The sequence below is a fragment of the Besnoitia besnoiti genome, chromosome IV, assembly GCF_002563875.1.
Source record: "Besnoitia besnoiti strain Bb-Ger1 chromosome IV, whole genome shotgun sequence".
NCBI classification, from domain to species: Eukaryota; Apicomplexa; class Conoidasida; order Eucoccidiorida; family Sarcocystidae; genus Besnoitia; species Besnoitia besnoiti.
This window is the reverse complement of record NC_042359.1, coordinates 2458090-2483990: the sequence shown is the minus strand read 5'-3', so window position 1 is coordinate 2483990 and position 25901 is coordinate 2458090. Positions and strand designations below refer to the sequence as shown.

The 25901-nt window shown below is 54.8% G+C and overlaps 4 protein-coding genes across 4 annotated transcripts; 3 read left to right on the top strand and 1 right to left on the bottom strand.

Moving 5' to 3' along the window:
• Positions 1 to 707: 707 nt before the first annotated feature.
• BESB_054730 (putative DNA topoisomerase I) lies at positions 708 to 9547 on the top strand (the record flags this gene model as incomplete). The annotated part of the gene is made up of 17 exons (XM_029363908.1): positions 708 to 731; positions 1233 to 1955; positions 2531 to 2655; positions 2929 to 3181; positions 3739 to 3885; positions 4282 to 4431; positions 4640 to 4723; positions 5054 to 5099; positions 5528 to 5614; positions 6059 to 6186; positions 6289 to 6369; positions 6911 to 7156; positions 7196 to 7317; positions 7752 to 7938; positions 8477 to 8559; positions 8992 to 9145; positions 9491 to 9547. The coding sequence occupies 17 exons, from the start codon at positions 708 to 710 to the stop codon at positions 9545 to 9547; spliced, it is 2697 nt and encodes an 898-aa protein (XP_029219831.1).
• Positions 9548 to 16398: 6851 nt separating this feature from the next.
• Positions 16399 to 16947, bottom strand: BESB_054720 (SAG-related sequence SRS42; the record flags this gene model as incomplete). The annotated part of the gene is made up of 1 exon (XM_029363907.1): positions 16399 to 16947. The coding sequence occupies one exon, from the start codon at positions 16945 to 16947 to the stop codon at positions 16399 to 16401; it is 549 nt and encodes a 182-aa protein (XP_029219830.1).
• A 2404-nt stretch (positions 16948 to 19351) lies between these two features.
• Positions 19352 to 20461, top strand: BESB_054710 (uncharacterized protein; the record flags this gene model as incomplete). Its single annotated transcript, XM_029363906.1, has 1 exon — positions 19352 to 20461. The coding sequence occupies one exon, from the start codon at positions 19352 to 19354 to the stop codon at positions 20459 to 20461; it is 1110 nt and encodes a 369-aa protein (XP_029219829.1).
• A 3131-nt stretch (positions 20462 to 23592) lies between these two features.
• BESB_054700 (uncharacterized protein) lies at positions 23593 to 25658 on the top strand (the record flags this gene model as incomplete). Its single annotated transcript, XM_029363905.1, has 3 exons — positions 23593 to 24237; positions 24719 to 24933; positions 25232 to 25658. 3 exons carry the CDS (start codon positions 23593 to 23595, stop codon positions 25656 to 25658), a joined length of 1287 nt encoding a protein of 428 aa, XP_029219828.1.
• Between the last annotated feature and the right edge of the window lie 243 nt (positions 25659 to 25901).

Genomic DNA, 25901 nt, shown 5'->3' with positions numbered 1-25901 from the left:
ACTCTCAAATCTCGTGGGCGGTGCGCCAAACGGCCCTGGGAAATCAGATTTGCGGGGGACACCGTAGCTCGGCCAAGCTCCCTCTTCTTTTCGCGAATCGTCCCTCCTCGCAGCTCGCTGCAGGGCGCCGTCTCCCCAGTTTCGCTGCGAAAAGGGGATCGGATTTCCGGTAGTTCTGCGTTTCCTGCTCGCGGTCAACGTGAGAGATCTTTTCCACGCGGGAGCGAGCCCCTTTTCCGTGCTTGGCGCCCTCCCCGTTGCTCAGCAAGCGCGCCAGGCGCTGATTTTCCACCGTTCGAGGTTTCTCCGCCACCTCGATATCTTCTTCACGAAACGCGACTGATGCGCTTTTTCTAATACCTGCCGGCTGTCCCTACAGCTCGCGGGATCTCTCCCCGGTCCCGACGGATCTGTGCGGCGATCGCCCCTGTCGAGCCGCTCCTTCTGCACCACGCGAACGTCCCTTCAGCGTCTTTTCTGCTCCTTGTTTTGTTTCGCCGAGCGCAACGCGGGAGACGGGCACTCCTCCGTCTCCCCCTCGTCTGCAAAGCTTCTTGTTTCGCGCACCGGCTCGGTTACCGACTGTTTCCTGCTTTTTCAGGGCCGTGCTGATCTGCACGTCTTCTCCGTCCCTCTTCTCCTGTCCCCTTGTTCTGCGGCGATAGCCGCATTTCCTCATTTGTATCGTCTTCTACGCTTCGTCCAGCATGGCGCCTGGGAAACGTCGCGTGGTAAGTTCTTGATCTTCTTTGATCTTTTCTTCCACCGTGGTCCGTATCCCTCTAGTCTAAAAATGGGGGGGGGGGGGGGGGGGGCACTATGTTACTCCGCATCTTTCTCTGAGAATTTGGTTCATGTTCTTACTAATCCACTGACAGACTCGCCCCTCCTTCAGATCTAGCCGTCTTCTGTCATGTGATTCGACTCGTTCCCTCTCTCCTCGGGTCGAGATGCCCGCCTACACTCGTGTTTGTGTGTGCCTGGTTCTTCCTTTACTAGCTCCACTGCTCTTCGCTTCAGTTTTTCGCGTCCGCGTCTATTCTGTCTCCCTCTGTCCTCGGCGGCATTTTTGTCGAGCTGACTCCGAGAGATGGTGAGGATGAGTTTGCTTTTTTTTTCGTGTGGTGCGAGTTTTCTCCCTTTGTTTCGGAATTCTGCGGGCTCGGTGTTCTCCTTTTGACTTTTACCGTAATTTTTTCGTTTTTTTTTCATCCTCTGGGCGCCGTGTGCAGCTTTTGACCGACGACGAGTCCTCTGGCGAGGACGCGCCTCTCTCGCAGAAGGCGAAGCGTTCACGTCGGTCTTCGGAACTCTCTTCTTCGGTGCCGCCTTCTCCCGCGGACGAAGGCGCGGGCTCGTCGGCAGGCCTCTCTCCCCCCATCCCCGGCGTTAAAACAGAGCCTGCTCTGCGAGACGACCAGAAACAGACTTCTTCGGTGCCTTCGCCTGCGGGTGTCACCTCTTCGCCTGCGGGTGTCACCTCTTCGCCTGCGGGTGGCCGCTCGCCTGCGCCTTCGAACGGGATGCCGACAAAGGCGCGGGACGAGGGCAGGCCTTTCGCCGCGCGCCTCGCGGCGGCGGCGGGCCCTGGAGGCGCCGCGACCGCGGTCGGTGACGAGAAAGGTCAGACCCAGCGCGACGAGACAGCCACACAGCAAGTCAAGCAGGAGTTCAAGGAGGCGGGTGCCGCCGCCGCCCGTCAAGCGCAGATCAAGAGGGAAGGCAGCGACGAGGGGAAAGCGAAGTCAGAGACGCTCGCCTCGCGGGCGAGAGCCGCAGGCCCCAGCGGCGCCCCCCGGGGACCGAGTCCGTCGCCCGCCCGACTGGCTGGCTCGGTCAGTCCAGCGCCGAAGAAGAAACTCAACAAATACGTGAAAACGGAGGAGAACTTCGAGCCGATCAATCGCTGGTGGGAGCGAACTGAGGCCGAAATCGAGCGAGAGCAAGAGAAGCAGGTATGCCGCCCGAGATCTTTCGGACGGGGGGGAGGGGGGGAGAGAGAGCGGGAGAGGGGGGAGTTGCGCCATTGGCAGGACCGACTCCTCAGAACTCAAACAGAGTCTCTCCCGATGCGATTAAAACCGGCGTGACTGGCGCCACGATCAGGCCTCTGCTTCCTCCACGAAGGCGCGAAAATGCCGTCAGTTGGCTGGGAAGGCGCTTCGGGTCGCAGCACAGCTGGCGGTGGAGGCCGCTCGCGCGTGTTGCGCTGTCTGGGTTGCGGCTCGTCCCTGTTGCGGTACCTCGAAGTTTTTTTCTCGAGCTCCTGACGAGGGCGCGGGTGCGCGCGAAGAGCCGTGGCGCCCTGCCACGCGTCTTCTCGAAGTTTGCTGGGGAGCCAGGCACTCAGCGGAAGGGCGCGGAAGTCACGCATTTCCCCCAGCGCTTTAGTTCTTGCGTCGGAGCAGATGCGGGGAGACACCCCGTGGGGGAAAGGAGGGTTTGGGTTTTTTCGTTTTCTCGGGCTGCAGCAGGTCTGCTGTGTTGGGAGACTCTCTAGTGAGACGCGTGTCTGCGGTTTGTCTCGCAGTGGTCATACCTGGAGCACAACGGCTTGATGTTTGCGCCTCCATACGAGCCCCACGGCATCGCCGTAAAGTACAAGGGGGAGACAGTGGCGCTCCCGCCGGACGCGGAAGAAGTTGCGAACTTCTGGTGAGTGAGGGCACCGCGTTGGTGGAAGTGCTTTCCAGTCTATCGGTGTCCCCTTTTTCGGCATGCGTTCGTTTGTGTCGCGCGACGCAGTCCTGCGTTGGCGAGTGCCTCTCCTACGTCGTCCCGCGTGGGGGGGAGAGGTCTTCGGGTGTCAGGTGCACGCCTCTCTCCGTAGGCTTCTGGGGGGGTGTGCGAGTTGAGCACCTGCCGGCACGCGCGTGCACGTAGGTGCGGAAGTTTCAGGTCAAGACAAGCGTGTCCGTGGCTTTACAGGTGTGGAGTCTTGGAGAGCGACTACGCGACCAAGACGCGTTTCATCGAGAACTTTTGGAAGGCCTTTCTGCGGAAGCTGCCGAGAAACCATCCCATTCTGCGCGACGAGGGTCACGCGAACGCGAAGCAGGCCTCGGAGTACGCCAGCGGCGAGCCTCTCTCAGGGTTCGCGGCCTGCGACTTCTCGCCGATCAAGGAGTACCTTGACAAGCAGAAGGAACTGAAGAAGGAGATGACAAAGGAGGAAAAGGAGGTTAGACTCGCGACGCAGGAGCGTGGTGGGTAAAGGGGCCCGCGAGTGAGGCGAGGGAGAGGGAGGCGCCCGGCGGAGGAACCCGCGACTCAGCGAAAACGGAGGCGCGGTGCAGGAGACCCCAGGCAGGGCACGCCTTCGACGACAGAAGAAGGGAAAGAGAGAGACTGAAGGCGGCGAAGGAGGGGAGATACCGGGAAGAAGAACCAGAGACGGGCTTGTCTCGAGACAGACACCGCTTCCCCCGAGGGGGGTGGGAGACGAGGAAGCGGGAGGGGGGGCAGTCTGTGGATCTGCGCGCCGTGTGCGTTGGCTCCTTGATGGCAGCCGATGTTCACCGCGGGACTTTTCGGCTCGCGGTTTTGCGCGCTTGCGGTTCCGTGTGCTCTCTGCTTCCCACGGGTTTAGCGCGCGGGGTACCAGGCCCGTAGAGCGGGGAAGGGCGCCTATGTGGAGTTGACTTTCGCGTTGTAGGCCCTACAGTATGTGACTCGAGGTGGCTCCCGCGCAGCCCGTTGCACGGCGACGGCTTCGAGGCGTTTATGTTCTTGCTTCAGGTGGTGAAGCAGCAAAAACTGCAGGAAGCTGCGCCGTACGCGTACGCGCTGGTCGACTTCATTCGCGAGAAAGTTGGCAACACGAGAGTGGAGCCTCCTGGCCTCTTCCGAGGACGCGGCGAGCATCCGAAGCAAGGCATGCTGAAGGTAGGCTAGAGGAACGTGCAGAGAGGGGGTGTTCCTTGCCCTTCGCGGCCCTGTTGCTGGTCGGTCTCTAGTCGGGCGTGTCGTCTCCCCCTGCCTACGTTCCTCGCTAGCGCGTGAATTCCTCCGTGTCGCCAAGCTCGCATCTGTCTCCGCGGAAGGACTCCCACTCGTTTACCAGCCTTTCGGCACTTTTCAGCGTTCGCTTTCGCCGTCTCGTCTTCGTTAATTCGCCCCGCTCCCAGGGGTCGACGGGCGCTCGAGTCGCCCGCGGTCCGCCACGGCGGCGCGGGTCTGCGGTCAGGCGCGCACACGGCATCGGCCCGTCGCCGACCTCTCCAGGACACGAAACGGCCTAATAAGTCTTGAGTGTGATACCGAAATGTCTGCTCTCTTCAGCGCCGCATTTTCTCTGAGGACGTGATTCTGAACCTCGCCGAAGACGCGCCGGTGCCGCGGGTTGCCCTTCCGGGTCACGCGTGGAAGGACGTTTTCCACGACAACTCAGTCACCTGGCTCGCCTTCTACCGCGACTCGATTAACGACCAAGTTAGCTCCGAAGCTGCGCACGCAGAAATCGCAGGCGGAGGCCTGCGCCTCGCAGCGCAGTCTTTCCTGACTCCCCGCAAGCAAGTATACATGCATCTCCATATATATATCTGTATGTATACATGTATATATGTGTATATGTGTGTTGTACGAGGGAGTGCATGCAAGGCCTTGACTGCAACGTTTCTGCGCTGCATGTCTTTCGCAGGTGAAGTACATGTATCTGGCGGCGCAGTCGAAATTCAAGGGCCAGCAGGACTTTCTCAAATACGAGAAAGCTCGGAAACTGAAGGTACGGCAAGCGGCTGCGTGTCTGCGTACGCGCCCCCAAGGCCGCGAGGAGGCGCATGCGTCTCGTAAAACTTTCACTTACGAGCCTGTACTCAGGCTGGCAAACTTAGGTGTGGATGGGATACCGACAACATGCGTAGTGATTTGTGCGTGCAGAGGGCAAACGGTCAGAGTTGGGTTTGGGGGGGGGGGAGGCGGGGCGCCTCGACGCACGCGAATATGTGTATGCATACACAGGTGTATGGTTGACAGGAAACTCGTGTCCGGTTGACAAGAAGCGGGCAGGTGGACTGCAAATGGGGGCTTGCAGTGTCGGGTGCTCTCTCTGCAGCTCCACGTCGATCGCATCCGCCAGGACTACTTCAAGAAGATGGAATGTAAGACAGTGCGCGAGGGTGTGCATGGCGCCGTGTAGATGTCGGCGGTGACACGCGTCTCGTGTACGACTGCCGCAGGCGTGTCCAGCTTGTCACGCCTGCGGTTACCGAATTCTACGCTGCCGTCGCAACAGACTTATTTGTTCAGTCAGGTCTGCCGCTGTGCATTTGCAGTCGAGCTCCTATGTGAGTGGCGAGCACCGGTCTCTGCTAGGGGGCGCCCGTCAAGAAGCTGGCGGGTGTCCGTCGTTTTGCGTCACGTCTAGTCGCAGGTATATATACATGTATGTATGTACGTATATGTATATGCATATATATGTATATGTTTTCATGTGTATATATTCATGCGTGTACGTGGCTGAGAGGCGCAGATTTCTATCCGGTCCACGTCCAGCATGCGTCTTCCCTTTCGCTTTTCGTGTTTTCAGCTGCAAACTCCCTCGACAGGCAGCTCGGCACCGCCACGTACCTGATTGATTTCCTCGCCCTCAGAGTTGGCGGCGAAAAAGATACAGGTATATTCGGCTGCTGGCGGCGTTTTGAGAGTCTGCGCTGCCTAAAAGTCTACACCGGCCGCTCAGAGGGTCACCGTGACCCGTGTCAGTCGATCGGCGTCGCTCAGTCTCCTCCGGCAGCGAACTTTCCTTTTCTTGCGCTGCAGTTCGCTGTAGCCGAGGGAGTCCTTTCTTCTCAGCAGCAGAGTTGGCCGCCGGTTGACGCCTCCTCTCTCATTCCGGCTTGAGGCAGACTCTCGTCTCGCCTGCCGTCTCCGTGTTTGCGGCGCTGTCTCGGTTTTGGTGGGCGAGGTTAAACAGTATTCAGTCAAAGAGGAAATCAACTTCATGGAAAAGACTAACACAAAACTTATTTGTGAGATTACTGAAGATTTGATTAAATTAAAATGGGACATCGCACGCGAAGAACGCTCCTCTCTGTGTTGCGTGCGCCCGCGTGTGCAGATGAGGAGGCGGACACGGTTGGCTGCTGTTCGCTGCGCGTGGAGCATTTGACGTTCGACACGGCGAAGCAGGAAGTCACTTTTGACTTTCTTGGCAAAGACTCCATCCGGTACTTCAACACAGTCAAGGTGAGCGGGGAGGGAGGACGGCAGAGGGTCTGACGCATCGCGGGGAAGAGGCCCTTTTTTTCTCATCTTTACTTTTTTTTTGCCGTCGCTGTGCTGCGGCAGATCCACCCTCAGGCGTTCAAGAACATCGTCGGCTTCTGCAAAGGCAAGAAGCCTGAGGACGACGTCTTCGATAAAATCAACGTAAGTGCCTCGCTCCCTGCCCGGGGTTCCTGTCGCCTCCCCCTCACAGTACTAGTTCACCATCGGTTACGTCAAAGTAGCTACTTTTACAAGGAAACTCATGTTTAATATCAACTGGTTGTTTTTATTGACTTTGTTTGTCCAAAGCTTGGCGAACGCAAGACCTTTCTGTGCGTCTGTCGATCTCTCGCTCAGCGCGCGGCTGTGTGAGCGCGGCGGCGCCGTCTTTTTGTGCACTGTCTCTCACTGCGTCATGCACGTCGGGGAAAGCATCGTTGTCGGATTGCAGGGGCGGCATCAGCGCGTCGCTAGGCAGACGGCGAAGTCCAGATTTTTCCCGCGCGTCTGGGGAGCCGAAAGGAGGCATCTGTCCTCGATCGCGGGCTTCCACGGACGCGCCGGCGCCACCGCCTGTACCGTGCGCAGGGGGGTGTTTAGCGTATGTGTATCTGTATGTGTACTGGTGCCCACGTGTGTTTTCGGCGTCTTGTGGCGAGACGAGAGAGACAAACGTTTTTGCGGTCGGCTGTCTGTCGTGCAGAGTGCAGCGCTGAACAACCACCTGCGGCAGTTCATGCCTGGCTTGTCCGCGAAGGTCTTCCGCACGTATAACGCGTCGATTACGCTGCAGAATGAGCTTTACAAGTTGGACCAGGCGCTCGCTTTGCGCGCGGCGGAACTCGACGGAAAGCCCGGCGCCAAGAAAGCGAAGAAGGAGGCCGTGAAGATGCAGAAGAAGGAGCCAGAATCCGACGATGAAGACCAGCCGCTGGCGGCGGCGGCCGCTGTCAAGGAAGAAGAGGCTGGGGGCGCGCTCCTGGCAAAGAAGGAGAACCCGCAAGAAGAGACCGAGGAGGAGAGACGCAAGCGAGAGGAGCAACTGCGAAGCATCACGTGCAACATCGCCAATGTCGGCGAGCTCATTCAGTTCTACAACGACGCTAACAGGTGCGGAGGGGGGAGAGAACCCACAGAAGGCGCGGGCGCCGCTGCAGCCTGCGTCGCTCTGGCTGCGGACCGATGCACGGCACCTGCGGGCCTCTGGGGAATCCGATGCGCGGCGTTTTCCGCTTTTTAGGGACCTTTCCAGGCCTACAACAGAAGAGAGTGTTTTTTCTGATCGTGTGTCCGGCTGCGTGAATCTATACCCTCGACAGACGGGTATGTTTGATATCGATATAGATAGATACAGACAGACTGGTATACGAGATATATGCAGATGCATACCGATATATATAGATATATGTGCGGGTTTTTCGTGTTCATGTTACGCCGGCGGGCAGTCGAACGTTCGCCAGCGTTTTCGTGCCCGGGGGAGGGGGACGCCGGCAGGCTGAGGTCTCTCTGCGAGACGACGCGGGGATTGTCGAATTTTTCCGCAGGGCCGTGGCTATTCTCTGCAACCACCAAAGAAGCGTTCCTAAGCAGCACGCTGCGAGCATGCAAAAGATGGAGCACCAGCAGCTGATGCTGGAGGAGGACATTCGCGAGTGCGAGGCGTACCTCGCATACCTCAAGAAACCTGCGTCGAAGAAGAAGGAGCACTTCAGCTTCGCGTCGGACGTCAAGGTGAGGAAAACGTGGCTGCCGAATCCGCGGGGAGGTCGCCGTCAGAGCGTCAGGCGAGAGGGCATGTGGCAGTTCTCCCGAAACGTTGGGACAGATGCGCATATAAGTATATATATATATATATATATTCATATGTGTTATATTTGCGGGTGCGATATGCGTGAAGACGTGGGAGGCATGCCGCCGCGTCCGCGCTTCCAAGCAGCGAGAGAGAGGTGTGGCAGCGTGTCGCGAGGATGGTGAGGGGGCGGATCCTGGGCAGCGAGGACGCTCGTGAGGCTTCACGTGGTCTGCTGGACGGTCGTTTGGAGCCTCCGGTCACTTCTTGCAGCAGAAGCACTGCGGCTCTCGTCCCGCGGCGCTATACAGTTTTGGTTCGCGTGCGTCGGGGTGCGCATCCAGTTGTGCTGGGGAGGCATGCAAGAGGCTGAGAGGCGTGGATGACGCCGAAGACGAGCGGCGGCTGCGTTGCGGCCTGATGAAGCGGCTGAGGGCTTCCACCATGGGGTGCCTCGCGCGTTGTTCCGTGTCTCAACAGGACTTCCAGGGCAATCCGAGGAAAGCCGTTGTGAAGGACGGCATGAAAGAGGATGTTTGCGCACGGCGGCTGCAGGCGCTTCTGTAAGTTTCGAGGAGATGCAGTAGGACAGTGGACGCGCAACTCGGCTCAGGTTCACAGGAGGAACGCGAGACAGCCTGGAAACGCACACCCACCGTGCGTCTAATTAGGGAATTTTTAGAACTTGCAGATAGTCCTGGTCAGTGAGGCAGGTCACAAGACCGTAGTTTTGTTTTTGCAAGAAAAGGAAGAGTTCAAGCTTTACCTGCAATCGAGTCCAGAATCCTTCGAAGCGCTTTAGAGTCTGTAACAGTAGTAATCAAGACGGGGCGGCAAACATTGAGACAGCATAGGGGCCCGTCCTGGGACCTGCGGGAAGAAGTTCCTTTATCTTGCTTTGGTAAATCTGCATTTGCTCCGGCTGAAACTCTCTGTCTCCTCCTTCTCCGCCTCGCCCACGCAGCTCTGCCTGTTTCGAGCGTATGGGCCTTCAGAAAGCGGCGCGCAGACCATCTGTTGAAGATCAAGCTGAAGGACGACAACAAAACAGTCGCGTTAGGCACCTCGAAGATCAACTACATGGACCCGCGCATCACGGTTGCGTTCTGCAAGAAATATGAAGTCCCCATCGAGAAGCTTTTTAACAAGGTGAGGCTTTCTACATGAGCGCTGCAATGGTGCCTGCGGCGAACGCACCATAGAGTCATCCTGGTCTTTGCAAAGTCCTGCGTCTGAAAAATTTCCCCCGCCATATCAGCGCACGTACAAGGCAGGCTTTCACGGAGATAGGTAGATGTGAGAAGAAAGCTGCCTCATGTCCGTTCACGAAAACGTAAATAGTCTTCTACTTCTGTATATTGAACAGTGCGTGGTTCCCGTAGCGTGTGTAGCTATGCAGTGCAGATTCGCTTGAAACGATCTCCATAGAGCGCCGCCGCGTTCTCAGAGGAGAGCCACAGGAGGAGACGAGTCTTGGCTGTGATGTCGCTTCAGAGTTTGCGCCTCAAGTTCCCCTGGGCCATGTTCGCCAAGTCGAGTTTCGAGTTTTGAGGCTTCTTTCCTTTGGCGCCAGCCTGTCTCTTCTTGCTGAAATATGCATGTGGCATTCCTCGAGACTCAGTCACCTTCCACGCTGTGAAAAGCTAATCGACCCTCTCTCCGATACACGTAGCTGTACAGACGCACACACTACGCAGCTACGAATCTCCGCCCGCGTAGCTCCGCAGATGCATGCGAACGCGAGGTGTGGGCAGGCGGTTGCGACAGTAGGATACTAGTGTGTGAGCTCCGTATTTAGGGAAAGCTACGCTGAGCATCCATTGTAGGACCGGAAGATTTGCAAGACAGTTTCTGCCTATGTATCCACATGCAAACGACATACAATATACGTATGTCTCCGAGTCTAGTTCTACCTTCGTCAAATACGCCTCTCGACAGACGCTTGCCGTCGCGGTTGTCCATTCCTTGTGCGTCTCAACAAAAAAATTAGTGTCGTTCTGACGTGTGGTAGTACAGCGCACGACGCGTTTGCGATACATATATTTATCGAAACACGGGCAACCAGCTTCTTGGCCGGGCGTGTGGGCTTGGTCGCTTGAAATTGTGCCTACCAGCGGAGGAGCAGACGGGGAAACCGTCTATTTGTTGTTCCTGTTAGGCATCTCGTCCTGAGAGAACGAGACGTGAGAGCACTGGTGAACTGTGGAAAAGAGGAACTGTCGCGGCTGCTCTGTCCGTAATGCGGTGGCAGCACGTCAGATGGGGAGATCTGTCTTCCGCGTGTATCGGTTCCTTGAAATTGAAGCCAGTTTCGCTGGGTGGTAGTATTGGCGGTAAAGTGCGTGTGTGCTTATGTCTAGTGCTCTGTGCAAACTGATCGAAGGAATGCGGAAGTCAACGCGTCTTCCCTTTCATCTTCCTTTTGCTGGTCCACTGGTGTGTTAAAGTGGACGGATGAGGAGAGTAAAGAGAAATGTTTCAACTTCTTCTGTATTTGTTTAGAGGAAAGAGAATATCGTTCTCTCGAAGGGGTGCATACGCCGCTTTGGTCGGTTCGTGGGAGACGGTCGTGCGCATGGTCGTCTGCCTGTCTTTCTCGGTAACGGGGAGTGGGCGGTACTCCGCGCTTCTTGCAACAGTGCGTTTAATATCTAAAGGTGCGTGTTGACTTGCTGTGAAATAAACGAGTTGAATTTGCCGCGTCGCATCGTCGTCTGATCGGCGCGGATCTGGCGCGGTTGCACCCCTGTTTTCCCAGTCTCAGTTCTGGGTTTCTATGCTGTCACTGCACAGCAGTGGCGCACTGGCTCTCCGCCGTGTTCACTTCTGAGGGTGCGGCTGACGCCTGCTGCGACTTGGGTGTACCACTACCGTGAAGATATAGTCCGCTTATTCAGTAATTGTGGCCTTGGAGTGTCAGGCTCCTCGTCGTGGAACTTGTCCGCGTTGTGCAGCTGTGTGGGATGCGGCTTTTATTCCGTGGGGGTCTAGAGGAGGCAGTAGAGACTCCGTATATGAAAAAAAGCTGGAGCTCAGTCACAAATCGTGTTGAAGCTCCTCGAACCAGCAGATCTCCCACCATTGCCAGGGAGATTTAGCGGAATGTTCAAGCAGGCGGGATCGGACGTACCAGTTCTCATACTGCTTTATACAAAATGGCAAGAGGTACATACGCCGCGGGGCATGGGCGACAGGGGGGGAAGCGCTGGGACCGTGAGTAGTAGTTTTGAAGGAGGCTTGTCACTAGTTCCCATTTGTATATTATTAGAGCCTACGTCTGACGCATCTACCATTTCCGCCACGTCCCACTAATTTATTCGCAGATCATATAACCCCACTAATCCATACAAAAACATAGAATCCTATTTATTTTGATTATATTATTCCGTTGTATAAAACAAAATGAACCTCAATTAATATTTGAAAAAGTAAAATTTAACAATTGATATTTTCTTTAAAATTGCGAAACTGCAAAGTTTTTCTATATCTTGTAAACAAAAACTTCTATAGTGCTTCCAAATTCGAATAGCATTTCACAACTGTCTCCATTTCTTCTGATAGTTTGGCAATATTAATCGACTCGAACTTCTATACAGGGTTGAATACATGTTATTCTGAACGAGGCTAAGGCACACGGAAGAAAATTCTGAAGTCCCTCGAGGAATAATTATTTTATGAGTCCAACTAACAGCATTTTCATTCAAAGAATAATTACAATAATTCTTAATGTTCTTGTTTTTTATTCTAATTACAGAACCACGAGCTAATTCAGAGTATTTAAAAGAGCTCCTTTTTATTGCAATTGTGAGTTTAGATAATTTTTATAGATAAATTCGTTATAGTAGTATTACCTTCAACTTGTAAATGCTAGTTCGTTTATCCAAACATAGTTGTTTTTCCCCAATTTTGTTTATCTACGTAAATGATTAAATAGTCGCATTCTGTCCTGTGTTTTGAAGTGAATTGTCTAGAACTAGTAACATTTATAGTGTATAAGTAAAACTGAAGACAATATCCTTTAGACATAACCTTTCAGCTACAGTTAAAATATACATATATCAGCGTGGAAACCTGAATGAAGAGTGGTAGATGAAAGCTAAACAAGAGATTACAGAAGTATTAACTTATGATTAAAATATTTCTACTCCAGCATATTCAAGAGACATGTTTGAATTACCTCAAAGGATTATGTTTACAGCGTATATCATTGTTTTATTTTAGTCAAAATGTTTTCGAGCGCTAATGAGATAAAAAAGACAAACATGCTTATTAAATCGATATCTCTTGTTTTAATTTATTTGTGTTGTCGAAGAAAACAGCTCTTTATTCAACTCTAGTACTTGTTTTGTTGTTTTATAATGTCAGTAACTATGCCTGCACGTTTTATGATTTCTTATAACCTTTTTCTAAAAATCCAGAACTGACAGGTTTTTTCTGTAGCTGGCCACGTTAAATTTTAACAAGAATCCAATACCTGAGAAACCCAAGCGATTGCAATGAAAGGGCATACCGCATTGATTTAGCTGGGGTCGAAGCGTTAGCAAATTATTGTAATTGGTGGGAATAAAGCTCCTATACCCGAACCATAGTTACATTATTTCCCAGACTATATGCAGCTCACTGCCATTTCATATTATCCCTTGGCATATTTAAAGATTTTCATATGTATACAAAATGTGCGAATATCATGACCTACACTTTGGTCGCTGCCTGCGAGTACATTTGAAACCTTTAGTAAAATGAATGCGTTTTTTGTAGAGAGTAGAAATTTTTGCTGAATTTTTGCCACATACTATTTGCGTTAGGATTTTTTCTGTATATATTATCCATGTAGGTACAACTGAATTGAAAAGGTTGAATAGGAACTGCATACTACATCGTTAAGTTTGGAAAAAGCTCGAGTAACTGCCGAGTGATAGACTGCAGAACAAACGCCGCCTCAAGGAATGGTCCATGTCCCACAGAACGGAGGAATAAGTAGATGAAAAAGAGGATTTCGGCAGAACTGTAGCGTTCTTGTGCATCATCTTGTCTCTGTGGAACTTTACGTCAACAACCGTGTGTAAGACAGTACAGCTCGATCCCTTCATTTGGACCCGAACTTTGGTGGTGCGGCAGTTCGTGCGACGGAACGAGCAGTGCGTTGACTGCGAGATCCCGAGGAGAGCGTAATCTTAGTTAGCGGAGCATTTATGGCCTTTGAAGAATATATACGGGGGACCTTATAGTGCAACTGCCGTTACCGCATGTGAGCCGGGCTGTCCAAAAAAATCGGGAAGCTGGCAACCTACTCCCCCGCCATGGAATTGGTCGCGAGCTCCGAGGACAGCAGATGTCCGCGCAAGAGCCCAGGAGGGCACATTTTTTTGTCAGGAAGGTGCGTGAAACATCGTGCGACTAGCGCGGGAAGTCCACTGCTTCCAAAGATTTCGTTAGTTTCGGGTGTTCCCGGGCTGCGCTGAAAAACGATTGCGAATGAGTCGGCCTACGTCTGCGTGGCCTCGCGGCTTCTGAAAGACACGCGAACAGTAAAGAAGGCAGGAAGGCAGAAACACGTTCACGTCGAAACCATCTTGGGATAGAGCCACCCAACCCAACCAGCATGAACCCTAAACTCTAAACCCTTGCGCCCCCACCCCCCGCCTGGTCCCCCCTCAATCAGCCACCTTCGGAGACTGTGGCGGAGCCAACTGTCGTGGTTTGGGAAGCCTTGAGGTGGTGGTCCCAGTAAGGATTTTCCGTTTTGGTTCTAACTCTGTCGAAGTGGGGAGTAAATTACTCATGTGGAAAGACTATTTGCACAAGGCCTGGACCAAAGAGCTGTCTAGAGCAGTGGACTGACTTTCAGAAACAGCTCCCACTCGGCCAACCCAGGCATGTAGTGAGTATGTTAGCTAACATGTGTGGCGCTGTAAGGGATGCACGGGATGTACAGGGTATATGAGATAGTATCCGCCGTAGCGCCTGCAGACAGGAAAGATGTACAATTTGTCTAGACGGGGCGTGGCGCCATTCTGGTAGAATGCTGGCACAAGTTTAGCGCGCGTGTAGCAGATGCCGATGCATGCAGAGAGTTACCGACTGCGGCTACTTACGCAGCGGCTAATGACAATGGAATGTGGTGGGACTTCGCTGTTTTGGCTTGACAAAACTGATGAAACCGCGGTAGGGCAAGCTGACTCAGGGAAGCCGTGGGTTCCAGCCTAGAAAGTAGAGTTTCGTACAGCCGCTGGGTACGTCCGTGGGATGGTGCCACTGGTGTACGCTCGCCGTTTGTGAAAAAAAAGGATCCACGGTCGTCCGAAGCTTAATGACCGGGATCTGCACCCGCTGCATGCTCGTAGTTCAACGCTCCTGGTACACCTCAGCTCCTTTTCAATAACGTCAACGGCTGCGTTCACTTTAGCGAGATACCGCTCATGAGATACCGATGACGACACCGTACCCTGGGGGGCGTGCACATGTCGCTTGAATTCCTAGAATGTTTCGGTTTGCCTAGTCACGCAAAAGATGCAGGCAACGGGTACTATGTGTCACAAGTTACCATCTCAATAGTTGAGAGTGTGAGGCCGTTAACTTCCCACCTCTGACAGTCACAGCGGCGAGGCCGGGAAGATTGGGGCCGGCCGAGGATCGCGGCACGCGCTTGCTGGTCCGTAAATGCCCCTCGCCTGGTAAACTTTTATCACTGAGGTGCTACACTGTCCAAGATAGAAAAGAGGCAGTTGTCTCCCGACGGTTCGGCGGGCGTCCTGTTCTCCAGCTATGCCGGCGCTGCACGACGCACTACCCCGACGTAAACCGGCCGGCATCCAAATACCTTGTGCCAATACGAGCCACGAGAGCTGTAATTCCGCATACGCCCCGTTCCAGACTTATGTGAACCCCCATACTTGTTTCTGGACTGTGACGAATAGATGAGCTCGTGCCCGACGTGTGAGCAACACCACCCCCTGGACTGTGGATATGTGAATGCGACGATAGTGAGCTACTCACCTTCTCTGCGTGTAGATGGCTACCTCTGCACACCGTCTGCAGCAACCCGAGGACTACGGGGGCGACACGAATCCAGCCTGTCATCGCAGCATTAGCCTAGCTTCCTTGGCTGTTCCTGTGCTGACTACATGAACCATCAGTGCTACCCTATGGCACCATCGTTGCGTCGACCTGCGTCGCTGGATGCAAAGTCCTGAGGGTGTGTCAGCTTCTGGCCAGTGGCAGCAAGAACGCAGCAGGCGTGTAGGAACAGTGATCGGCCAGACGGCTCAATCGTGCATCATCTCGAGTTCCCTTGAGTTCTTGGCTACAGGTTTAGGCAGCCACTTCGCTACCAAATGCACGATTGAGTGCAGCTGCGGCATGCGAATTTCACGAGAAATTTAATTTACCTTTAACAGGAATGCCTTTTACGGATAACAGGACCAAAGCTGCTGCGGCGCCACACGCTCGCAGAAGCCAGTACCGCTGCAGATGAATATGTGAAGGAAAAATCTCGGGTCGCCGAAAGAGATGTGGGGGGAGGCTTGCAGATGTCAACCTGACGGAGGCCATTATGAATCAAAAAATCCGGGCACTACGGGCATCAGCCCATCTTAACAAACTTTTAATGAGGTCGTTGTTACTGCCCGAAAAGACACGGCGACCCGTTATGAGTAGTCCCATGAAGAGGCCCCCGGGACCTCTTCTTTCCACTCGCCAGCAACCAGGCCTTGGTGTTGCACTCTATTCGGGCATTCCGCGTTCCTACGAACGAGCCATCGCTCCGAGGTGCTTCGGCTGGCGTGCGTTAAGGGATACACAATGACAGCGTGAACATTTCATGCACAAGTTCGCGCAAAGAGCCACTGAATTCATATTTCGCCTACACACTACTCCCTTGACCAAAGCACTTATCCCCCCACGTCTCACCAGAGCGCGTGGATGCAGGCGGGGGGACAAACAGACGGCAATGCGCCCCTGCACCTTTCCTGGTACGGCGAGGTCAAAACAGTCCCTTCCTCGCAAAGCTGACACAGCCAACAAGGCTGCACATCTCCCCTTGAGGCGATTAAGCCTTCGCGAAACTGAAACAGGCAGCAGAAGCTCGCCACACTGCACCTAGCATCGCTTCATCTTAACTTTTCCCGACCCCAGTGACAGGCTGGACACCTCTGCATTCAAAAGATCTTCGCGTGGCCCTGTGTGGGACGACTTCGATTGCCACACGCGAGGAGACGGATAGAGTGCCGATATCACCTGAAGCCCTGACGCGTGAGGCGGCCCAGCGTCAACGTCAATTCGGCTGGTTTACGGGTTACGGTCCCTTCGTCTTCGTCTGCCGCATCCATAACAGTCGCACAAGATGCCTCCGACCACCGCAAGAAGGATTTGACAGATCGCCTTCGCCGCCAACATACCCGATTCTACGCGCTGACCAGCGTTCTGAAATTTGCGCCCGGCGGCGCCTCCTCTGTCAATAACGTTATGGTGTAGGACTGATCTCTGGCTTTACCATTTTCAGTCTTCTTGCATTGGAACGTGAATGTCTTTGAAACAGGGACGGTGGAAGGCACATTTAAAACTGCCGGTGACACCTTTCCGTCGCCACCTGTCCACCACTGATGCGATGCGGGCACGCCTGGGAAGAGGGCGGCTAGCGACGTGGCCGTGGAGCATTCAGCTTTGGTGCCCTCGCAGACCTGCTTCTTTGCACTAAAATCGCTTGGAGACCAGCTCTGTGCGTCGTTGCACTCGACTGCAACTGTCCATCCAGGATAAACGTGGGCGACGTTTTCTGTGCCCGTCCCCCGAATGGTGCTGAACCAGACAATGTTATACTTTCCAAATGGGTACTGTAGCTCCTTTCGCGCGTTCTGGTAATAGCGTTGTAAGTCGGTATGCGCAGCGTCACCAACTGATTGCCGAGCTGCAACCGTCATGGCCAGCGCCGATAGAAGGAACATGAGCACCATTTTGACGAGGGAAGGGTACGTACGTCTCGCTGCGGCTCTCCGAACGACCCGCGAACCAGACCCAGCGCACACCGTTTTGACGGGGGCACCCGGAGGGTCAGTTGCCTTGTGAGAGGAAACCATCACGTTTCTGAGACACTCGAGAGGGCTTAAATTTTATGTGCCTTGTAGACGCGGCATGGCACCAAGAACGGACTGGGGGCCCGCGCAGAGAAAACAGGGAGGGCCCTGGCATGCCCGGGATGTATGGCGGTAGTGGTGGGGAAGCATACGAGAGAAAAGGCTGCACGACTCCGGTTGGTGTGCTGAAGAATGCTGACCGTCGCAACGAACATAGCAACTGGAAGAAAGCGCAGCGGTGGAATGTGTCCATTGCAGTATGTTCAGTGCAATCTAGAAAACTACGCTCTTTCGTGCTCTTTTTCCTACCTAGCCGCAACGCGCTGGGCGGAGCTGGGCGTCACAGCTAGCCGCCGCTGCATGCAGCACCAACCCGAGCGGCTTACGGGGTCGCCAGCCTATCACGGAGGCCAAACCCGCCCGCAGCTTTCCACGTAGGTAAGGAAGAAAGGCACCAATAATGATCAATATTGGAAAAAACCTCCCACAAACTGGATGCACCACAGGCACCAACAGCATCAAACAGCAGTCAAGCGTGCCATTCAGAGACAGGAAGACGACAACCCCTGCGACAAGGCGCCCTGCTCGAAACCCAGGTGCCAGCTTTACTGCCCCCGTTATAGCACTGTGCGCAGGAGGCCCACTTCTGGTAGTTTAGGCGAGTTAGCCCAACCTTGTCTGCCTGATACGGAAAACAGCTCAAACTGTTCCAGACTAGACCCAGTGGTGCTGCCTGTTCCGCCCTGCGTCAGATAATGCTGACACCGCGCACGCTCACTACGTGCAGCTCTTTATCAGTGTGGGAAAAATAGGCCTTCTGAAACAACGTTGTCCAGCGCCGAGAATGAGTTGCGTCGAGTTTCCAGAGGCAGCACGGCACCACTGCAAAAAGCAGCAGTCTCCGCAACCGTGGGGGTCGACCCCGCTGCCTAGCCGAAGACGGGGAACATCTGCTGTGGTGCGCGGGCCTCTAGTTCACTTAGCAGCTACTCGAAAGATGCCTAAATTCTTCACTAATTCGCTTAGCAGTCACCTGAAAGACGCTTAAATTCGCATTTACCCGCTTGTGGCAGGCCCGCCCGCGCCTGCTTCCACGTTGCATCGTAGAGGTTTCAGAACCCGCCACCGACGCCGGGGGGACAGATGGTTGGCGGACGACGGGGGGACCGGGGGCCTCGGGCTGAGAGCAAAGAACCCTACATGAATCGATCCGCTGCTAAGTATGGTCTTGCGGGCGTAGACATTAGTTTGAGGTTCTCGCAAGTAACTTTGCTTTTTTTATGTTTAAGGACCAAACGGTCCACCGTATTTGCCGTGTCTTAGAGGTACTTGGCATCTTTTTACCACAGAAGCGGGGAGGAAAATCCCCGAGACGCCCCTCGTCTGGTCTGCGGTTGATATCCTAGCTGCGAACGGCCGCAAAAGGCTCTAACGTCGCCAGAAAATGACCTCCCCTGTTGATTCCGGGAGCGGTAGAAAACTCGCGTACACTGCTTGGCTGATCCCACACGCCTCCTCCTGCCCGCCCCCCTAGGGCCACAGTGCAGAAGCTTGGTTTTGGTCCCCCCCCGATTCTGAGACAAGGCACGGGTGGGACGATGCCGACTCACAGGCGGTGGGCGAAGCCGCCGGGGGCGAGGGAGACGGGGTGCACCCGCGTATCGATTTTGGACTTGCACTGCCATGCTCGGGTTGGACGCAGGTGCAAACGAGGTAGCTGTGTTCCCTCGATTGTTTCCTGCTCGTCCCGTGGCAACTGGACGCACAGGATGATCTACCGCTGCGCTGGCGTGCCAAATCTCTACGCCAGAAAAGTTTTTCTGAATAATTCGTTCAATCTCCAGGCCTGTTATCCTTGAACGTCCACCCCCGTTCAGGGAACACGTTTCCTCACCCGATTGTCTCTATCTTGAAGCGAAAAGTAAGTCGCACTGGAGCACCAACGGAGAGGGGGGGGTGTGGTCCGAAACAACCGATTAGACACGGATCACAATCGTCAGAGCCTGTACTGTACCAGCGCTTACGTAAACTTCTCCATCTGAAGGAATACTAATATGGGGGGGGAGGGGGGGCGCACTGCCTCTTTCCTCATACCGGAAAACGGAATCTGTTGTAGCCCGTCGAAAGGTGGGGCCGCGTTTTTTCTAAATCTAGCCCCTGTTAGCTACAGCCCCTCCGCGTCCTTCCGCATTCCCAGGGCTGTCGAGTGGGGCTTCTGTTTCATGAGAATGTTCCTGCTATGGTGTGCTGTTTCAGGTGGACTCCTCCCTTCTCACACCCCAAAATGAAGTCAACCTTTGTTGTCGTAAGTCTTTTCGCTTTACTCGCCTTCGAGGAGGTGGCGGCAGTAAGCCAGAATTCTTTGGTTCGCGATATTTCTCTGCACAATGGCAGCGACACAGTGGAAACCTCTATGGCGGAGGTTGGGAAGAAGAAATTGTGGGAAGCAGTGAAAGATGTGATGAAATCTTTATTCATGAAGTTGGGTCTCGTTGATCAATGTGCGGAAAAGAAGAAGAAAAATCAAATCCCAAGCGCGGCTGCGGGGGATGCACCAATCCCGACGTTCGGCTACCCTGCTTTTGACGTGACCTCGGGCGCTGCAATCTTGAGAGGTCAGGCGCCACTTTCTTTTCTCGAGGGTCACATGCAGCCGGTGAAGGTCGGTGCGAAGGACTGGCTGGTTCAGGGTACTGCCGACGACATTTTGAGACTGTTCTTCTGCTTCGAACGGTACCACGTCATAGCCGAGAAACTGCAGGCTGACGGAACATGGAAAACCGAAGGCGATGTCGGTCCCTTGTACGTCCAAATCCAATCAACGGCTAAGTACGGGGGCAGTCCTCTCGAAATCCTCGCCGCGTATTCCATTGAGAAGCTCAAGGCCCAGATTGAGACGTGGGGACCACTCGACAACGCGCTTGGGAGATGGTGGGAGGAAGGCGCGAACGCTGTGAAGAATGGCTACGACATCCTTGGAACATACAATTCATTGAAGGAACGCATCCCCAGCCTCACAAAAGACTTCTTCGGAAAGACTTGGAACGACGTTGCTAAAGCGAAAGGACCCAAGGAGAAGATGAAGGCTCTTGCTACATTTTTTACGCTGAACGACGAGACTCGCGCCCTTCGTGAGGAGTGGGAGAACCTTGACGGTGTGGACAGGGACAGAAAGATGACGGTCTACCTTACTTCCTATCCGTCACACAGCCCCACTATGGCTACTTTCGCGTTCAAATCGAATGTTGCCACGATGGGAGACGTCGCAGCTGTTTTACTGGCAGCAGTGAGGGATCCTACGGTTGACAATGTCGTTAGGGGCCTGGGTTTCGCCAGGAGAAAATTGAAGAAGATGCTGAAGAAGGAGAAGGAGGAGAAAAACGAATCAGCTTAATCTTTGGATCCAGCAGCAAAGTTCTGGCCGTTTTGCGCTGTTTTAGGGCGAGTGAACCAAATGTAGTGTCTCTCCATAATGTAGGCAGCAGCTGTAAAACTACACCGCGGCACCCGGGTTTTTTTGTCCGTCAAAGGTGGACACGCTCCTGCTCCCGTGAATCTGCTCCGGTCGATGCGGCGGGACATTTGGGCTGCAGCGCCTTCGCGTGCTGCGGCCAAGGTTTGCGGTGAGCTTCGGGTGTTGTTTCTTCGTTTTGCTTCAGTGCGTCCTGTCTGCCCCGCTACGACAAAAGTTTTGTCGTCGCTTGCACCGTCGTGTGGACCGAAATGCTTTCCATGCAGAACTCCGTCTCTTTCAAGAGTTCGCTGAATGCACGACCAACCGACCGGAGTACCGAACAGACACAGTGCTGTTCGGAGTCCACCCCTCGCGAGCGCTCTCGCATGCGGCGCGTAGTACCAGTTCACTTTACAGTTCTGCAAAAACGTAACCACGGACGTACATAGTACACTTGCGCAACAAAGGAATATCAGTGTCTGGTAGGAAGAAGCGCAGGGCGCCTGGCTGCTGAAGTTGGCTTCGACGTCTGCGGCATTCAGCGTGCTCGATGCCGCTAGTCTGATCCTCGATGCACCGGAGGTGGAGAGGGCTGCGGTAGGAATCGCTTACTTGTCAAGATAGGTAGCAACTTCAGAAGCAGACGCCACTGTCATGTGTAGTCTCAGAGGCACGTAAAAGCGCTTGTGTGAGGCTGGCTAGCGTTGAAGTACCACTTCTGCCAGTGATACATGCCGGGCGAGCTGCGGCAATGGCAGCACTGGGCTCGCGTCCGGTGGGGACAGAGATGTTCCTTACGTTGGTTCGCCCTGCACGTTTTGAATCCCTGAGCTGACGGTCAGCTTGCCATCTGTAAGCGAGCATGCACACAAGAAACTGCGAGCTGTGCTTGTCCATCCCCTCACGTAAAAAACCGAGATGGGACGGCTGTTGTTCTCTGTTGTACGCGAACCCTTTACGAGGTTAACGCACACCACACCACACCTCTTAAAAGCCCAATGGGTTAACTGGTATTATTTTTCTTCCTTTTTGAAGGCCGCGTAATGTTTCCACGTCTGCTCTCGTCCATCCCAGGGCGATTCTTCGCTGTTTGGTAAAAGACAGCTAGTATCGGCACGGAAGAAGCATCTGTTTTCCCTGTTGATGACTGCAGTTCCCTCGAGCGTCCTTGATGCTACCCACGTGATAGCGCCCGTTCTCCTCCCCTTCAGCGACTTTAAACTAAACATATGTCAACAAAAATCCGACCCGCGTATTCCGTACAGACTAAAATCTTGATGGCGCTAGGCCTAGCTGTGACCTTTAGGTCCTTAATGCCTGCTTTGTACGGAGAATCTGGCAATTCTTGCACCAATATATACATGATCTCAAGTGGCAGAAGCACGCCATGTCATATGCAAAGTCTGAGAAGACATGACCGAACCTGCGATCGAAAAATGCATCTTGATATGAGTTAATATTCGTGGTTCATCCGCATAGAGCTGGTTTCGGAGAGTAACGCCGAGCCTGGTAGGGTAACCCCGCAGAGAGATGTGTGAAGCCGGACCCCTCAAGCGGCCACTAGGGTATGCCATTCCGGCTACATTTCCTGGAGCCAAGGTGAGGAAGCTGCATAGTGATACTTTGCAGATGGACCCCTGCTGCGCTCAATGTGTCTTGAAGGAGCGATGGATGCTACGGTTAGTCAGGTGTTATGGGAGAAATTTTTCTTCTTACTCGTCATGAGACGAATCACTCGAGTAGCAAAACCGCCTTCAGCGCGACAACGCAGCCCCCTGATCTCGCCATGTTGTGTGGAGGCCAATAACGGACGACTACTACACCCCATGGAAAAGCACAGGTCGGTGGCATGACCCAGCCCTGCGGCAAAATGGAACGATGGAGCTTTGCCTTCTGAAGCCTCTCCTTCTTTTGCAGATAAAGACGGCGTGAGATCTATTTTTCCACTTGTGACAAAGAGCATGGGCGTCCTCGCCCAAGAGGCGCGAGAACGCCGTCAATCGTCGACGCGATTTTGCGCAGCGATCGGTCCCAGCAGCCATGCACGGAGTTTAACCGGAAGCGGGAATCAATTCAAAAAACTGATTCCCACTTTGAGATAGCTTATCTCGGTATTGCTCATTTTCAACGCTTTACTGGGGCGGATGAGGACTCGGCAGTCTCTGCTAGAATTGTCTAGCGGGTCCAAGCCCCCCCCTGACGTTGCTCAGTATTCCCTCTAGCGACAATTCGGAATGTTTCGCAGTCGACAGCATCTTTGCGGTCTAGTAGTAGTCTGCCATTTGTTGTGTACCTGAACAAAATTCTCGACGTGGCGCGGTTGATGCGTGACTGGGTTATTTCGCGAATCCGAAACGACCACCTCGGCTTCTATACAGTTGCTGCTGACTTCCCGCAGTTGAAGTCTGCCTTCGTTTAGTGTCTTGAAACCTCTTGAGGCTATTCTTGTCTACGGATTTGCACTCGACGGCTTGCTGCTCACTTTTGAACTGCCCCGCCGATCCGAATTTGCACCTTTTGCTCCCTTGTGTCCGCCAACACCTGCCTCATCCATCGCACAGCAGGAAGGCGAGCGAGCCCCCGCTGCGAGTATACGACTTGATTTCAGAAAAACTTTTAGCGGGGAGTCCACCCTTCGAGTTCATGGTACACCGCCCTTCCTCCGTATATCGTTTGTTGCTAAAATGCTTTAGCCTCCACGCATTTTTCCTCAGCGTGCACTGCCTGATCCCCTCTACCGGCGCAGCATAGAACGAATTGCACTACGTGGTTGTTCAGGCTGAAAAACCTCGTTCTCTGCATGCCTTCCCTCTCCTTTTCCTTCCTGCCGTTTACTGAAAGAACGTCCGATACGACCTTGAGCCAGGGTTCTGGAGTGCCTCGTCCAGCAGCACCTCTGCGCACTTTTCTTCTTGTCTCTGGACACGGCGGAATTCGCTGAGTCTGGCGATTCTCTCGCTGCAGCCGCCGTTCCGCGTTCTTTTGAGGACGCTCTAGCTCTCCAGTTCGGGAGGAGACGGCCTGGCTACCTGAAAGTCTGCAGAGGTGCAGTTTGTTGAGCACGCGGAAAGATGGCGGCGCCCAGGGCTCGCGCCGCCAGTGGGGAAACCTGCGCAGCGTCTCCTGACGCAGGTGCGGAGTCGGCGGCGAATGTGCACGAACAGTTGGAGCTTTTGAGAGCAGCGGCGCCCCGACTGTCACCGCAGCCTCTGCTGCTGTGCTGGCCGCCGTCCGCATGCAGCCGCGCCCCCCAATTCGGACTCTCTCCCGCTCCTTCCGCCCTTCCCGCTGCTGCTGTTGGCTCGTTTGAGGACGTGTTGGCTCTCGAAAAGCACGCTGCGGTGTCTCAAGTGAAACGGCAGGAGCGCGTCTCCAGCTCGCTCGCCCACGCGCTCTTTGAAGCTTTGAGCGCGAGGGGGGAGAGCGGCGAGGCCACGGACGCGACGTTTGACTCCTTTCTCCGCCGACTCGCCGCGAAGGCCGAAGCGGCACTGCAAGGTGCGCAGCGGTGCGACATCTGCGGACGGCACGGCTGCGGCGACGAGGACTCTGTGGGGGAGCAGGAGGCGGCCGCATCGGCACCCGGAGGGAAACGCAAGAAAGCGAACCCCAGCACACCGCAGAGGAGAGGCAGCAGTGGAGCAAAACACGCCGCACTGTGCGTTGTTCCGCTTCTCAATCCTGTCCGCAGAATTGTCAGCTTGACTCCTCCGAAGGTGAGAAGGAAAAACACTAACACATGAAGAGAGCCGCACAAGGGGGGGGGGGGGGGCAGGGGAGGGGGAGGAGTAGCGGAATGGGCGAAGCGGGGGTCCACCATCTGACAGAGCGTGTGCGGAGACTCAGCGGTTGGAGAGTTCTTCTTGCCTGTTTGTATGCAAACGCAAAATCGAAGCTGCGCTGCAGAAAGCAGATAACGTCTGCCCAGCTCGTGCCTGAAGCCTAAGCGGAGCCGCAGGGTTTGCGTTGACCTGTGCGCAGAGGGGGTCGCAGGGTATTCGTTTCCTGCCTCTGACTTTCATTGCGACTGCGCTTCGCTGCAGCATTTGCTCCCCGGCGTCATCGCCACTTCAACGTTCAGCTGTGCCGAACCGACGAGCCGTGGCTCGCCGCCTGTGACTGAGGCAGTGCGCAGTCTTTTGCTTCTGTCCATCTGCTGCGGTCTACGTGTGTGCGTCCCTCTCGTCTTCGCTGCAGCGCGTGTGCGAGGCGTGCTTTCGCGTCCTGCACCTTCCGCAGCTTCTCTCCGTCTCTGTGGCCTCAGTCGTCTCCGGCGCCCCGCTGACTCGCTCGGTATTCTCGGATGTGCTGGAGCACTTTGCAAGCGTGAATGGATACACAGACTTGGCTGTCGCGGGTGCCCGCCTGCAGCAGGCGGTCTCCCTCGCCTTCAGTGTCTCTCTGCTCAAAAGGTACGGAACTGAGGGCTGCTCGAGGCCTCCACGCATGCACACGCTGCGACAAGGAGAGGCTCAACCAGCGAACTGCCCAACCGCCTCACCGCTGGATGGAGTAGCGCTGTGGCGATCTCCAGTGTCTAGTACCATTCGTGGACTCTTTTGGTCTGACGCTAAGCATGCAGTGAGGGGGGGAAGAGGGGGGGGGCGGGCTGGTGAATGTGCTGCGACTCTGCATGCGAGCTGACGTGATCGCGAGCGGCTCTCGCTGAGAGCGGTTGTCTATTTTGCGTGCTGCGTGTCTGTTGCGCAGGCAGGTGAACTGGCGACTGGAGAAGCTCTCGAGCCCGTCCCTCGACAGTTTTTTCTCTTCGCTCGCCGCGTGTGCGCCCGTTATCTCGGGGACGGACGACGGCGCAGTCAGTGAGAATCGCCTCCACCGGGGGGCTGCGGAGGAGAGCAAAGCGAAGCGCACGGCGTCTTCGGAGGGCTCGACGCAGGCGAAACGACAACGATCTGCTTCGTCTGCGCGCGTTTCGATGCAGACGGATGACGGGGGAGAGAAGGCCCTGGCACAAGCACATATTAGTCAGGCCGGCAAGCGAAAGGAGACTGAGAAGAAAGCTGGAGTTCCGGCTGAACGGAAGTCTTCCTCGAGCGCCACCTCGACTCCCGCGGCTCGCCAGAAGGACGGACAGCAGCAGCGCAAGAACCCCAAAAAGAGGAAGCAGGCCACGTAGCCGCAGACAGTGGACGTCTTTCCACTGTGTCTACTCTTTATCTGTGAGAGGTCCCCGCGAGGGCGACGCGTGCGCGGTGGATGTCTTATCTGCGTGCTGATACGCTGCATGCCGGCGTCCGGAGGGCGTCGATCTGCGTGGAAGCAAAACTGGTTTTCCTACCTGCGGGAGCATCGCTTAACCCGAAGTAGCTAGCTATTCGGCTGTAGAAACTGTGAAAGTTTGTCGTAACTGCGGAACCCT